General features: G+C 54.4%; 1 protein-coding gene across 1 annotated transcript in view; it reads left to right on the top strand.

Moving 5' to 3' along the window:
• LOC125626110 (uncharacterized) overlaps positions 1-15,420 on the top strand; it is a 143,453-nt gene that overhangs the window by 127,006 nt on the left and 1,027 nt on the right. Inside the window, exons 67-77 of the mRNA XM_075123029.1 lie at positions 555-1,116; positions 2,105-2,700; positions 3,124-3,697; positions 4,619-4,818; positions 5,216-5,357; positions 5,928-6,259; positions 7,568-8,141; positions 9,515-10,113; positions 11,964-12,525; positions 13,311-13,906; positions 14,031-14,601. Coding sequence (XP_074979130.1) covers positions 555-1,116; positions 2,105-2,700; positions 3,124-3,697; positions 4,619-4,818; positions 5,216-5,357; positions 5,928-6,259; positions 7,568-8,141; positions 9,515-10,113; positions 11,964-12,525; positions 13,311-13,906; positions 14,031-14,601 — 5,308 coding nt within the window. The remainder of the gene's footprint in view (positions 1-554; positions 1,117-2,104; positions 2,701-3,123; positions 3,698-4,618; positions 4,819-5,215; positions 5,358-5,927; positions 6,260-7,567; positions 8,142-9,514; positions 10,114-11,963; positions 12,526-13,310; positions 13,907-14,030; positions 14,602-15,420) is intronic.

Below are 15,420 nucleotides of genomic sequence, written 5' to 3'. Positions count from 1 at the left end.
TCTACACCAGGGGTCAGGTCAGTTTAACTGCGTGGGTCAGGGGTGTGGAGTTTTCACACCCCGGAGCGATAGTGATACTGCCCTAATTTACTAGTGTAGAGCAGGCCTTCGTGTAATTGGGAATTCAGACCATCCCCAAGACGTGTGTTCCAGATAGACAGGCTCTTTGTGAACCTGTCCTGCAAAGCTGCTCTCATCGCTAGACCCCACTCCCTGACCAGAGCTGGGGTTAGAACCCAAGAGTCCTAGCTCCCAGCCGCCGCGCTCCAACCACTGCCCTCCCAGAGTTGAGGATAGGAGCCAGGAATCCTGATTCCCATCCCCCTCTGCTGTAACCCACCACATCTCAATCCTCTCCCGGAACGGGGGATAGGACTCAGGAGTCCTGGCTCCCAGCCTCCCCTGCTCAAAGCTACTAGGCCCCACCCCATTTCTTCCCTTCCCTTCGCCACCCCTCCCTGAGCCAGGAATAAAACCCAGGAGTCCTGGGTCCCCACCTTCTGCCTGCAGTATTCATTCAAAATTAACCCCTGGCCCTGCCGCGTCTGTTCCAGGTGGACGGAGTCTTTGTGGCCCTGCCTTTCTACCATGAGGAGAAGCTACAGGCTTACGTCAGCGGAGCCCAAGTCCTCATCAAGACCGCCTTCGCGCTGAGGGTGACCTTCGACGGGAGCCTGGTCCGGGTCACTGTGCCCAACACCTACGCCAACGCCCTCTGCGGCCTGTGCGGTGACAACAACCAAACTGCCAGTGACGACCTGACCATGAGAGACGGGAGACGGGCAGCCAACGCCGTCCAGTTCGCAGAGAGCTGGAAGGTGGGGGAGGTCCCGGGCTGCTCAGACAGCTGCACCGGGAAGTGCCTGGTCTGCAGTGAGGCTCAGAGACAACCCTACAAGGGAGATCGGTACTGCGGGGTCATCACCAGAGGGGACGGACCGTTCAGAGAGTGCCACGGAGTCATCGACCCAGCCCCTTTCTTCGACGACTGCGTCTTTGACACCTGCCAGTACAAGGGTCTCCGGGATGCTCTCTGCAGTGCCATCAGCGCCTACGTGATGGCCTGCCAGGCCAGGGGCATCCGGATGGGGCAGTGGAGATCAGCCTCATTCTGCAGTGAGTGTCGCCTACTAGAATCTGCTTTAAGGACTGGCTAGTCTCCATGTGCAGCACCCTCTGCAGGGGGCTCAGAAGGGCTCAGCCGTGTGTCTCTGGCCTTACACACCTATCAGCTTGCAGTAGTGTTGCCAACCGTAAAGGTCACCTACTCAGCTTTGCTTTATCTTTGTGCTATAGCAATGTAATCCTGTCTCCTTGCTGGCACCTGTCTCCCAGGGGTTGGAAATACTTTGCCAACACTAGAATCATAGAATCATAGAATATCAGGGTTGGAAGGGACCTCAGGAGGTCATCTAGTCCAACCCACTAGTCGTCCTTCCCGTCAGGGTGCAGGAAAACGGACACCGAAAGAACTAAAGCAAGTAACTCAGAGTCACCCGAGAAGCCAGTGGCAGAAGCCAGGTATCCTGACTCCCAGTCCTCCATCACTAAACATTACACAGCAGCCCACTCCAGAATTTGGGACTCACCTTGCAACACGTCCCCTTGTCTGCAGCTCTTACCACTAGACCAAACGCCCCTCCAAGAGTCCGAAAGAAAACCCCGGAGTCCTGACTCCTTCCCAGCCCTTCTGGGACTAAGCTACTAGATCCTCATCCCTTCCCAGAGCTGGCAATAGAACCCAGAAAACCTGATTGCAAGCCCTCCAGCTCTGATTTGCTAGATCCCTTTGACTGCTCACAGCAAGGAATAGAACCCAGGAGCCCTGAGTGCCAATCTCCCCTGCTTTTAACCGCTAGACGCCACTGTCCCCCCAGAGCCAATGACAGAGCCTAGCAGTCCTGGCTCCCAGCCCTCCCTGCTCTAAGCCAGGGAACCCCACTTCCCGCCCTGAACCATGACTAGAACCCAGGAGTTTTGGCTCCCAGTTCCCGCCAACAACACGATTGTAAGTGATACCTGCACATTTTCTTCTGGTGGTGCATTAATTTAAGAAGCTTTCTCTCACGGCCATCTGCACGTTCCCTCTGCCCCTCTCCTACAGGTCCCACCTGCCCCAGTAACTTCCACTACGAGCTCTGTGGGAGCGGCTGCCCTGCCACCTGCCACGGGCTCTCGGCGCCGGACGGCTGCGATGCCCCCTGTGCCGAAGGGTGTTTCTGCGACGCCGGGTTCCTCCTGAGCGGAGACCGGTGCGTCCCCGTCGTGCAGTGCGGCTGTGTGCACCAGGGCAGGTACTACAGGAAGGGAGAGGAGTTCTACGCCAGCGCCTCCTGCCGGGAGCGGTGTCGGTGCCAAGACAACGGGGTCGTCCAGTGTCAGGAGGCCTCCTGTGGAGCCAACGAGCAGTGCAAGGTGGCGGATGGCGTCCGGAAATGCCACCCTGTCGGATCTGCAACGTGTTCTGCTGCCGGAGACCCCCACTACCTCTCCTTCGACGGAGTTGCCTTCGATTTCCAAGGCACCTGCACCTACATCCTGGCCAAGACCTGTGCTGACGCCGGGAACCTGACATCCTTCTCCGTGAAGGTGGAGAACAAGCCCTGGGGCAATGGCAAGGTGTCTGTCACCAAGCTGGTGTCCGTGGAGGTCTACGGGCTCACGCTTACCCTGCTGCAGAACAGGAAGGGGCTCGTCATGGTAAGTCCTGCTCAAGATGTTCCTGCAATGGGGCAGCCCCACTGATGTGGCAATGCAAGGGGCACTTGTCTCCTGGGTCACTCATTAGGAGTGCACAGGCAGGAGGGGTCAGACATTCAGGTTCTGATCCTGACCTTACTGGCACCAGTGCCAGTCTAGAGGCATCCCACTGAAGAAAGCAGAATCGCTCTGGATTTTCTCTGGGACAAGTGAGATCATAATCCAGCCCTCAGCGTATTACGCTCAGTGGATGATTGCAGAGTAAGCCCAGGGATCTGAGATCAGAAATGGCCATAATTTCATTGAGTTCAGTGGAGTCACAACAGATTTGCCCAGGTGTCATCGAGACCCTATCTTGTGCCCATAGCCCACCCCAACAACATCCACTGCCCCGGCTCACAGGGAATACTCTGTGTCTTCCAGGTGGACGGGGTGTTCCACAACCTGCCTGTGATCGTGGCCGATGGGCAGCTCCGAGCGTATCAGCACGGCAGGAACGTCCTTGTGCAAACTGACTTCGGCCTCACCGTGAGCTACGACCTGGTTTACCAGGCCAGAGTCACTGTCCCGGGGAACTACCAGGGCCAGACGTGCGGCCTGTGCGGGAACTACAATGGTCGTCGGGACGACGAGTTCCTGCTCCCCGACGGCAGCGCGGCCCCTAACGTGGCAGCCTTTGGTTCCGCCTGGAAAGTCCTGATCCCGGGGGTGGCCTGTGACGACGGATGCGCCGGGAACAGCTGCCCGGTCTGCAAGGAGAAGAAGAAGGAGTTCTTCAAACAGCGCAACTACTGCGGGCTGCTCACGGCCCCCGACGGCCCCTTCGCCTCCTGCCACGGCACGGTCAGCCCCAGCGTGTATTTCAACAACTGCCTGTATGATGTGTGCTTGGGCAACGGGGACTCCCAGGTCCTGTGCCAGAGCGTCCACAGCTACGTGACGGCCTGCCAAGAGGCCGGGGCCCCTGTCCAGCCCTGGAGGAGCGCCTCCTTCTGCCGTAAGTGCCGCGATGCTGGTGTAGCAGAAGGGCCTATCCCACTCGCTCCCCTCCCGCTGGGGGGCGGGGAGAGCGATTCTAGGTATCTCATTCCAGGCCTCTGGGCTTCTTGAGAGACTCCTTTGGGTGGGAACCAACAAGGTCATATTCCCTTATAAAGGTGACCTGGTCCTCTCGTCCCTGTCAGATTCTCCTCTCCTTCATGTCTGTCCCTCTGAGCCTGAGGTGGGCAAACTACAACCCATGGGCCACACCCGGCCCACTGGACCCTCCTGCCCGGCCCCTGAGCTCCTGGCCCGGGAGGCTTGCCCGGCGCCATGCTCTGGGAGGCAGGGTGGTGAGCTCCTGGGGCAGCGTAGCTGCGGAGCCCAGCCTGACCCGGTCTCTGTGCTGCGCTGTGTGTGGCTGGCTCCAGCCGGGCTGCGCTGTGTGTGGCTGTAGCACCGGCAGCCAGGCAGCGTGGTAAGGGGGCAGGGAGCCGGGGGGTTGGATAGTGGGAGGGGAGTTTGAGGTGGTGGTCGGGGGTCGCAGTGCGGATAGGGGTCGGGGCGGTCAGAAGGCGGGGAACAGGGGGGTTGAATGGGTGCAGGGGTCTCTGGGGGAGGAAGTCATGAAGGAGAGGGGGTTGGATGGGGCGGCAGGAGTCAGTCAGGGACGGGGGATCTGGGGTCAGTCAGGGGACAGGAAGAAGGGGTGGTTGGATGGGGCAGGAGTCCAGGGTGGGAGGGGGCTGTCAGGGGACCAGAAGCAGGGGGGCATGGATAGCGGGTGGCGGCCGGGCCACGCCCCCCTCCCCTAACCAGCCCTCCATACAATTTCCAAAACCCGATGCCGCCCTCAGGCCAAAAAGTTTGCCCGCCCCTGCTCTAAGTTGTGGGCTGAGATCTCTCCAGCCATCAGTTGCTTCTTTCTCTGCCTTAGCTCTGCGCTGCCCGGCCAACAGTCACTACGAGGTGTGCGCCGACCTCTGCACCACCACCTGTGCCAGGATCACCGACGCCAGGAAGTGCCCAGACACCTGCGCCGAAGGCTGCCAGTGCGACGATGGCTTCCTCTTCGATGGCCAGGGCTGCGTGGCTCTGCAGAGCTGTGGCTGCTTCAAGAAGGGGATATATTACCAGGTACCGCCCCCTGCTGGGGTGTTAACTCCTATCCAGTCACGTCCTTCACGCCCTGCTCTCATCAGCCATGTTGGATCAGACCATTGTCGGTTGCCAATGGCAATACATGAATCTCTGTTGAAAGGCACTAATGGCACAATCCTGGTTCCATGAACCGTGTCTCTGGCAGGGCGGTGGAGTCTAGTGGTTAGAGCAGGGAGCTGGAAGTCAGGACTCCTCGGTTCTCTCCCCAGCTCCGGGAAGGCAGTCGTGCCAAGTGGAGTAGAGCGGCTGCGGACTGGGAGATAAGACACTCGGTTCTAGTCCCAGATATGGCCTCCCTGTAAATGAACATCTCCGCACTGAAAAACTACCGTTCCCCGGGCTACATTGTGTTCTTTGCCCTTTTTTCAAACAGCCTAATGAGACGGTTCTGACCAACAAGTGCCAGCAAAGCTGCACCTGCACTCCTGCCCAAGGGGTGACCTGCGAAGCCCACAGCTGCACCAGGGATGAAACCTGTCAGATCAGAGATGGAGTCATGCAATGCATCAACAGAGGTGAAAGAGAGTGCAAGAGTTAAACAAGAAGAGAGGTGGACGTAGAGATAGAGAGTCCTTAGAGCAGACTCAGTGGAGTCAGGACAGCCGAGGAGCTGGCGCAGAGTAGAGTTTCCATCCTTAGATCTAGGAAGCGAGTGGGGACTAGTGGTTAGAGCAGGGGGGTTTGTGAGCCTGGACTCCTGGGTTCTATTCACAGCTCTGGGAGGGGTGGGGGCAGGTTACATGGTGGGTTCTCTGGGTTGGAGCCGATGGGCTGGGAGGCAGGCTATGTCAAATCAAGTCATTGATTCTCTCCTGGGCTTTGGACCAGGCACTTGACTGTCAAGAGGTAAAGAAAAGTATCCTCTGGGCCTGCCGCTTTGGTCAAAGGTTGAGGTCCTTACTTGACCTATTTACTTAATCCCTACTCAGGCAGAGCTTTTACAGGAAACCATCTCCCGTTGACTCCTCTCTGGTTGGCCCCTCTTCCGAATGGCTTTGGGTGGGTAACTGGGCCTGTGCTGAACCGAGCTCCCCTGCCCCCCTAGCCCTCACTCTCACGGATTGCTGGGATTTCTCTCCTTTCAGATCCCTGCAAAGTCCTGACATGTCGGGCCAAGGAGACGTGCAAGGTCCAGAACGGCCGTGCGATGTGCGTTCCCAACTTCATTGGAACCTGCTGGGGCTGGGGGGACCCGCACTATCACACCTTCGACGGGCTGAACTTCAACTTCCAGGGCACCTGCACCTACACCCTGGCCAAGTACTGCGGGAGCGACAACACCCTGGTGCCCTTCACCATCGATGAGAAGAACGACAACAGGGGAGGCAACCAGGCTGTCTCCTACGTGCGCCTGACCAACATCTACGTCTATGGCTACAACATCTCCATCTACAAGAAGGAAGTTGGGAAAATCAGAGTGAGTACAAAAGTGCAAAAATGATTGGAGAGCTTGCATTTGGAATAAAAATATCTCCCTATGGGTACATCCATACCCATACACATCTACCTATCCATCCATCCATCCGCATACCCATCTGTCTATATCTCTGTCTATCCTTCCCCATACATATGCATCCATCTTACCATCCAGGCCAAGACAAATCTGTCAATCCATCTGTCAGGATACACATCTATCCGTCCCTCTGTTTGTCCCCATATAGATCTCTCTTTCTCTCCACCCAGCCCATACACATCAATGCGTTTCTCAATCTATCACCATACACATCTGCTTTTTCTCCATCGATCTATCCAACCATCCCCATACACAGCTATCTATCTCTCTGTGCTGGTTGAAGACCAATTTTCTTTTGGAAAATGTCAACATCTCTTTTCTTCCATTCATACAAATGGGCCAGTACTTTTGTTTGTTTCTTTTTCAAGAATTTCTGCTGAATCAGGTCCTTTGTTTTGAAATAGGTATTTTTTTTAAAAAAAAGAAATGATATTTAGAAATTTTAAAATAGAAATTTTTCCAGATTATCAGAAAGAAAATCCCCTTTTTGTGATCTCCAAGTGGCCATGAAAAGAAACAAGATCGAAAATGACAACATTCCAAAAGAAGAACAGAATAAGCGAGAAATGAACCGATTTAAAATTATCTGCTCCGGGCCCCTGGGCCCTCCCAATTCACCTGGGCAATCTTGCCTCCATGGACCACATAGGATCCCCCAGTCAGCCTAGGTCCCCCAGAACTCTTGTTCTACCAGTCTCCCCATGTCGCGGGATCCCTCCAGACCGCACAGGCTAAACAGTTCCTGTCTTCCTTCCACAACTCTCTCGCTCTCTCTCTCTAGCTCTTTGGTTTTGTACTGCCGCCCATCACCATAAGAGCCAACCATCCTCTACATAACATGTACTGACCAGAGTAAAGTCTCTGCTCCAATCCATGGAGCTTCTGGCTTTTCTCCTCTTTTTGGGGTAGAAAAATCTCCACTTGCAGTAGGATTTTGTGGTGAGTTGGGTGGGTTTCAAGCTGTGAATATCATTGCTTCGTTCTTGTCGGGAAGCTTTATTAAAGGGGAGTCCGGGTCACACTCTGGATTTATCTAATCTGCACTGGGAATTCATTCCACAGCCAGATCCCCTGGACAGAGAACATTTGATCTCTGAGGACTCAAGTGCTTAATTGGGGCTTTCTAATCTTTCTTGTCCCAGAGGAGCAGAACTCTTGGAAGAGGTGAGATGAAAAGAGAAATAACCGTTGGTTCTTTCCTCCTATCTCTAGATCAATGACGTGACCACCAGCTTGCCGGTGACCCTGGAAGACGGTAAAATCAAGCTCTACCAGAGCGGTCTCAGTGCTATCCTGCGGACAGACTTTGGTCTGCAGGTGTCGTATGACTGGAATTGGCACCTGATCATCACCCTCCCCAGCAGCTATTATGGGGCCATGGGCGGCCTTTGTGGGAACTTCAACCAAAAGCGTGGAGATGACATGACGTCACCCAACGGCACCCGAGTCTCTTCCATCGTGGAGTGGGCCAGGAGCTGGAAAGTCAAAGACCGGGACCCCTTCTGCTGGGATGATTGCAAAGGGACATGCCCGACGTGCGATAAGAGCAAGCAGAAGATCTACGGGGGCGACGAATATTGTGGTTTGATCAGCAAAAGACCAGGAGGGCCCTTCAGAGAGTGTCACTCCAAAGTGCGCCCCCAGGACATTTTTGACAGCTGCATCTACGACGTGTGTCTGAACGGGGGAGCCAAGAACATCCTGTGCCAGGCGCTGGAGGCCTATGCAGCCATCTGCAAGAAACAGGGCATCACCGTCTATGACTGGAGGACACCGTCCGGCTGCGGTGAGCTCGGTGGTTTGTTTTTTTTATTGACAAAAGCAGCAATTAGACTAGAGTTACTGTGCTGCTTGAGGAGATGGCCAGTGGGCGGAGTGTCAGGGCAGACACCAGGCCTAGATCCTGCACCTTGGCAACTAGACACCATGGGGATGTGGGCTTGAGAAGCCCCTATAAGAGACTAGCTAGATTGAGAATCGATGGACACATGGTTTTCATAGATTGGGTTAGATGAGAGAAAGGAAGAGTCTCCAAATATTGTTAGGAGGATGGATTAGATGAATAGGGAGATTAAACAGGTTTAATAGATTGGTAGATGGATTAGATGGATTGGGTGATTAAATAGATTCACTGGAGGATACGTGGATAAAATGGATGGAGAGATTAAATGGGTGTAATAGACGGGTAGGTGGGTTCGATGGATAGAGAGATAAAGAGATTTAATGGATGGATAAATGGATTAGGTGCACGGGGAGATAAAGTCAATTAGAGGTAAAGATTGGTCGATTGGATGCTGAGCCAGAGGGACGGCTGGCTAAACGGGGGGGAGGGATAGCTCAGTGGTTTGAGCATTGGCCTGCTAAACCCTGGGTTGTGAGTTCAATCCTTGAGGGGGCCATTTCGGGGGCAAAACTTGGGGGATTGGTCCTGCTTTGAGCAGGGGGTTGGATTAGATGACCTCCTGAGGTTCCTTCCAAGCTTGATATTCTATGATTCCATGATTAGGTTCTAGATTAAACAGATATAGATACTCCTGGATGTACACGTCAATTAGATGGAGGCAACGACAAAGATTTATTACAATCTAATGTAAAGAAAATCTCACTTCCGCACTTCAAAGAAGGGGTGTTCAGCAATGTGTAAGAGGGATGTAAGTGAAGAATAGAAAAGCGGGATGGATTTGGTGGGTGAAGTGTCTGGAAGAGAGGGATGGATCAGAAAGCGATGGAAAGATGGACCCATCTGAAATACTACCTGAAAATACAGGGTCCCAACCCAGTAGGATCTCCTGAGTCTTTCCACTTCCGCGGGACGTGTGCTGAGTCTGAGGTCATCTGGCATGGGCGGGGCTCCAGAGGAGGCCTTGACAAGTGAGGTCTCATCTGCTCTGGGTGCACTTTGCAGATTTTCTTGGATTTTCTATACAAAGAGAGCATTTCCCTGCTCTCCCAGCTAGCAAACTCCTTTTGCCCAACGGGGTTGTTCCCTGTGCTGTACTCCAGAGGTGGCCTTAGTGTGGCTGCTTGTACATCGGGCCTGTGATATAGAGGATGCCGATTGCACATTAGAATTTCTCTCTAGCTCTTGCTGCATGTAAGCAGGTGTTTTTAGTTCATTTCCTGTGATGTTAAATCTCCCCCTCTCTGACCCCCTCCCAGTCCTGCCCTGCCCTGAGAACAGCCACTACGAGGCCTGTGGGAACGCCTGCCCGGCCAGCTGCTCCGACCAAACCGCCAACTCCTCCTGCCTGGAGCCCTGCGTGGAGACCTGCCAGTGCGACAACGGTTACGTCCTGAGTGCCGGCCAGTGTGTCCCCGTGGAGAGCTGTGGCTGTGACTACAATGGCCGCTACTACAAACCCAACGAGGAGTTCTGGGCCGATGAGAACTGCCTCTCTCGGTGCAGATGTGATCCCAGCTTGGGCATGGTGCTTTGCCAGGAGACCGGCTGCAAGGCCAGCGAGAGATGCGCCGTGATCAACGGGGTCCGTGGCTGCTCCCCAATCAGCTACTCCACCTGCACGGCCTCCGGAGACCCTCACTACACCACCTTCGACGGGAAAAAGTACGATTTCATGGGCACCTGCATCTACCTTCTGGCTGGGGTCTGCTCCGAGGACCCCACGCTCACCCCATTCAACATCAAGGTGGAGAATAACAACCGCGGCAGCAAGGCCGTGTCCTACACCAAAGTGGTGACCTTGGAGGTCTACGGTAGAAACATCACTGTCAGCCAGCAATATCCCCGCAAGATCAAGGTAGGGACGGAGAGCCACAGGACTACAGTCAACAGGGTGCCCTTGTTGCCAAGAAGGCCAATGGCATTTTGGGATGTATAAGTAGGGGCATTGCCAGCAGATCGAGGGATGTGATCGTTCCCCTCTATTCCATATTGGTGAGGTCTCATCTGGAGTACTAGTGTCCAGTTTTGGGCCCCACGCTAGAAGAAGGATGTGGAAAAATTGGAAAACGTCCAGCGGAGGGCAAGAAAAATGATTAGGGGACTGGAACACATGACTTATGAGGAGAGGCTGAGGGAACTGGGATTGTTTAGTCTGCGGAAGAGAAGAATGAGGGGGGATTTGATAGCTGCTTTCAACTACCTGAAAGGGGGTTCCAAAGAGGATGGATCTAGACTGTTCTCAGTGGTAGCAGATGACAGAATGAGGAGTAATGGTCTCAAGTTGCAGTGAGGGAGGTTTAGGTTGGCTATTAGGAAAAACTTTTTCACTAGGAGTGTTGTGAAACACTGGAATGCGTTACCTCGGGAGGTGGTGGAATCTCCTTCCTTCGAAGATTTTAAGGTCAGGCTTGACAAAGCCCTGGCTGGGATGATTTAGTTGGGGCTTGGTCCTGCTTTGAGCAGGGGCTCGGACTAGATGACCTCCTGAGGTCCCTTCCAACCCTGATATTCTATGATTCTATGACTTCTCGGGGAGCTGTGAGCAGGAACTCTTGCTGTTGATGATACATTACCCATTATTTCTCTCCCCGTTTCAGAAAGGAGACCTGCGTCCATTGTACACTGAGCTGGTGGTGGGTGTGTGGGAAGGAACTGAGTGCCTCTTTGTGAATATATAGGGCAGGATTTTCTCCTCTCCATCAGGGCCGTTTTGCCACTGTAACTGCTGTGCATTCAACTGACTCACTCATTTAGCTGGGGATCGGGTCCCATTCCCTCCACAGGAGCTATGGCCAATTCCCACCAGCTGGGTATCTGGCCCCATTGACTCCAGGGGAGTCAACACCCTAAAAGCTTCCTCCACTAAAGTACTTGATCCTGACTTCTGTTGCGCGAAGGCCCTTTCCAGGTATCTGACAGCAGAAAGTTGGGAGTCAACCGCATTTACACTGCCCAAGGGGTGTGAGAGAGTCTTAGGGCTGTTTCCAAATAAACTGCTAATGTGGCACAATGGACTTGCCGTAGCTGCGGCGCTTCAGTGAAGAGGCTGCCAATGCCAATGGCAGGAGTTCTCCCATTGGTGTAGGTAAGACACCTTCACAAGAGGCACTCGCTAGGTTGACAGGAGAATTCTCCCGTTGACCTGGCAACGTCTACACCAGGGGTCAGGTCAGTTTAACTGCGTGGGTCAGGGGTGTGGAGTTTTCACACCCCGGAGCGATAGTGATACTGCCCTAATTTACTAGTGTAGAGCAGGCCTTCGTGTAATTGGGAATTCAGACCATCCCCAAGACGAGTGTTCCAGATAGACAGGCTCTTTGTGAACCTGTCCTGCAAAGCTGCTCTCATCGCTAGACCCCACTCCCTGACCAGAGCTGGGGTTAGAACCCAAGAGTCCTAGCTCCCAGCCGCCGCGCTCCAACCACTGCCCTCCCAGAGTTGAGGATAGGAGCCAGGAATCCTGATTCCCATCCCCCTCTGCTGTAACCCACCACATCTCACTCCTCTCCTGGAACGGGGGATAGGACTCAGGAGTCCTGGCTCCCAGCCTCCCCTGCTCAAAGCTACTATGCCCCACCCCATTTCTTCCCTTCCCTTCGCCACCCCTCCCTGAGCCAGGAATAAAACCCAGGAGTCCTGGGTCCCCACCTTCTGCCTGCAGTATTCATTCAAAATTAACCCCTGGCCCTGCCGCGTCTGTTCCAGGTGGACGGAGTCTTTGTGGCCCTGCCTTTCTACCATGAGGAGAAGCTACAGGCTTACGTCAGCGGAGCCCAAGTCCTCATCAAGACCGCCTTCGCGCTGAGGGTGACCTTCGACGGGAGCCTGGTCCGGGTCACTGTGCCCAACACCTACGCCAACGCCCTCTGCGGCCTGTGCGGTGACAACAACCAAACTGCCAGTGACGACCTGACCATGAGAGACGGGAGACGGGCAGCCAACGCCGTCCAGTTCGCAGAGAGCTGGAAGGTGGGGGAGGTCCCGGGCTGCTCAGACAGCTGCACCGGGAAGTGCCTGGTCTGCAGTGAGGCTCAGAGACAACCCTACAAGGGAGATCGGTACTGCGGGGTCATCACCAGAGGGGACGGACCGTTCAGAGAGTGCCACGGAGTCATCGACCCAGCCCCTTTCTTTGACGACTGCGTCTTTGACACCTGCCAGTACAAGGGTCTCCGGGATGCTCTCTGCAGTGCCATCAGTGCCTACGTGACAGCCTGCCAGGCCAGGGGCATCCGGATAGGGCAGTGGAGATCGGCCTCATTCTGCAGTGAGTGTTGCTAATTGAATGTAATTTATGAACTGGCTATTGTGCATGTGCAGCGCCCTCCTCAGGGTCGGCTCAGAACAGCTCAGCCGTGTGTCAATGGCTCTATAGAGTTATCATCTTGCAGTCATTTTCCTCCAGTGTCATGGACAGCAAGGGTCACCTCCTCGGCTGTGCTTTATGGTGTAGTAACGTAATCCTGTCCCCTTGCCAGCACCTTTCTCCCAGGGTTTGGAAACACTTTGCAAACACAATTCATCCTTCCCATCCGGGTGCAGGAAAACGGAGGCAGAGAGAACTAAAGTGATTTGCTCAAAGTGACACGAGAAGCCAGTAGCAGAACCCAGGAGTACTGACTCCCAGTCCTCCGTCACTAAACAATACACAGCAACCCACTGCCAGAATTTGGGATTCAACTTGGAACACATCCCTTTGTCTGCAACTTTTACCACCAGACCAAACGCCCCTCCAAGTGTCAGAAAGAAAACCCAGGAATCCTGGCTCCCAGTCCGCACTGCTTTAACTCTCTTGACCTGACTGCCCTTCCACATCTGGGATACAACCCAGGAGTCCTGACTCCCAGCCCCTCCACTCCCCTCCCAGAAATAGGAATAGAACCCAGGAGTCCTGGCTCCCAACCCCCCAGAACAATCCTATTGTAAGTGATATGAATAGAGAGAGATATGAATAGAGAGAGATATGAATAGATATGAATTCTGTCCACTTACCTGCACATTTCTTCTTTCTCTCACCCGCATCTGCACGTTCCCTCTGATCTTCTCCTGCAGGCCCCACCTGCCCCCGTAACTCCCACTACGAGCTCTGTGGGAGCGGCTGCCCTGCCACCTGCCACGGGCTCTCGGCGCCGGACGGCTGCGATGCCCCCTGTGCCGAAGGGTGTTTCTGCGACGCCGGGTTCCTCCTGAGCGGAGACCGGTGCGTCCCCGTCGCGCAGTGCGGCTGTGTGCACCAGGGCAGGTACTACAGGAAGGGAGAGGAGTTCTACGCCAGTGCCTCCTGCCGGGAGCGGTGCCGGTGCCAAGACAACGGGGTCGTCGAGTGCCAGGAGGCCTCCTGCGGAGCCAGCGAGCAGTGCAGGGTGGAGAACGGAGTCCTGGGCTGCCACGCCACGGGCTGCGGCAAATGTGTAGCATCTGGTGACCCTCACTATCTGACCTTTGATGGACGGGCCTTTGATTTCCAGGGCACTTGCACTTACAGCTTAGCCAGAGTCTGCAGCAGTGACGCTGGGCTGGCAAACTTCTCCGTGGTGGTAGAAAATGAGAGCTATGGTAATGGCCAAGTGTCAGTGGCACGGATGGTGGTGGTCTCTGTGCATGGTTACACCATCACCATGGAGAGGGGAAGGAAGTGGAAAGTCACGGTAAGTCCCTGTTTGAGATTACTCTCATTGTAGCCTAGAGTGATGTGTGTGTGTGCGTGTGTAACCAGGACACAGCTGCTGAGTCCCCATTAGTGACGGGTGAATTTCCCTCTTATTGGCACAGGTGGACGGGGAGCTCTACACTCTCCCACTGGCTATGGACGATGGGAAACTTCAGATCAACCAGGAGGGGAACAACCTCATTGTCCGATCTGCCTCTGGCCTCCAAGTCCTTTATGACACCTCCTATTATGTCCTAGTCTTCATCCCCAGCTCCTACAAGGGACACGTGTGTGGCTTGTGCGGCAACTTCAACGGCGACAAGAACGACGACTTCCTGCTGCCCGGTGGGAAGAGCGCCCAGAACGCGGATGAGTTTGGGGCCTCCTGGAAGGTGCCCGTTGATGGTGCCACGTGCGCCGATGGCTGTGGTGAGAGGTGCCCGGTCTGCGATGCAGCCAAGACAGCGCCGTACCAGGTCGAGAGCTCCTGTGGGCTGATCAGAGCCACCTCGGGTCCCTTCAGAGACTGTCACTCGCTGGTCAGCCCTGCCGAGTACTTCAACCATTGTCTCTATGACATGTGTGCTGCCAATGGGGCGGGAGAGACCCTCTGCCAGAGCCTCCAGGCCTACGCGGCCGCGTGCCAGGCAGCGGGAGGCACAGTCAGAGCCTGGAGAACGGCCTCCTTCTGCCGTAAGTCAACAGAACAATCTACAGCCTGCTCTTATCTTCAGCTGTATTTGCAGTTAGTGATATGGTGTCACAATCTCTCTGCCCGTCAGATACCTCTGCGAGGGGTCAGTAGCTGGTGGGTTGCATGCTGCAGGGGACGGGGTGGAGCATAGCTGCAGTGCGGTAGCTATGTAGCAGTGGCTACTGTCGTGCAGATATAGGCTCAGTACTCGACAGTCTCCCCTCGAATCAGTGCTGACCCCGGTGCCGCAGAGCAGTGCTAGGAAGGGCTGCCGTGTGAACGATTTAGCAGAAGGCACTCTTCCACGGGAGTCAATGTTTGCCCCCATACTCCATCGCTGGGCGAGAGGGGCCATGCCGTTGGGGGGCGGGGGGTACAGCATACCAGTCAGTCTCCAGCGTGCAGTCAGAAAAATGACTCTCCTAGTGGTCAGATGAGCTCTAGACCAGAAAATGGCCCCGGGATGAGATGTTTCACATAAATCTTTTTTTCACCAAAAATGCGTCTTTAGATTGACTGACTGAAACGTTTGGAGAATTTCTGTCAAATTTGCTGAATTCTTATGGTTAAAAAAAGTTCTGGAAAAACTGAAATGATCTGATTTTTTTTTATTTGAAATGACTTTTTAAATTTTACTCTGATTGTTAAAGGTTAAAAGAACCCTGAAAAAGAAAAAGAAATAAAAATCCTTATGTTTCGATTTCAACACAGCCAGAGAACAAACAATGACTATAGGGGAGCGACTCACAGATTGTTTTGTTCAGAGGCTGAGCTGGACAATCCCTCCCAAAAACCTGTGTTGGCAAAAAACACAGTTC

Source organism: Caretta caretta, chromosome 24 (assembly GCF_965140235.1).
Source record: "Caretta caretta isolate rCarCar2 chromosome 24, rCarCar1.hap1, whole genome shotgun sequence".
NCBI classification, from domain to species: Eukaryota; Metazoa; Chordata; order Testudines; family Cheloniidae; genus Caretta; species Caretta caretta.
Note: the sequence above shows the minus strand (reverse complement) of the source record. Positions and strands in the feature narration are given on the sequence as shown.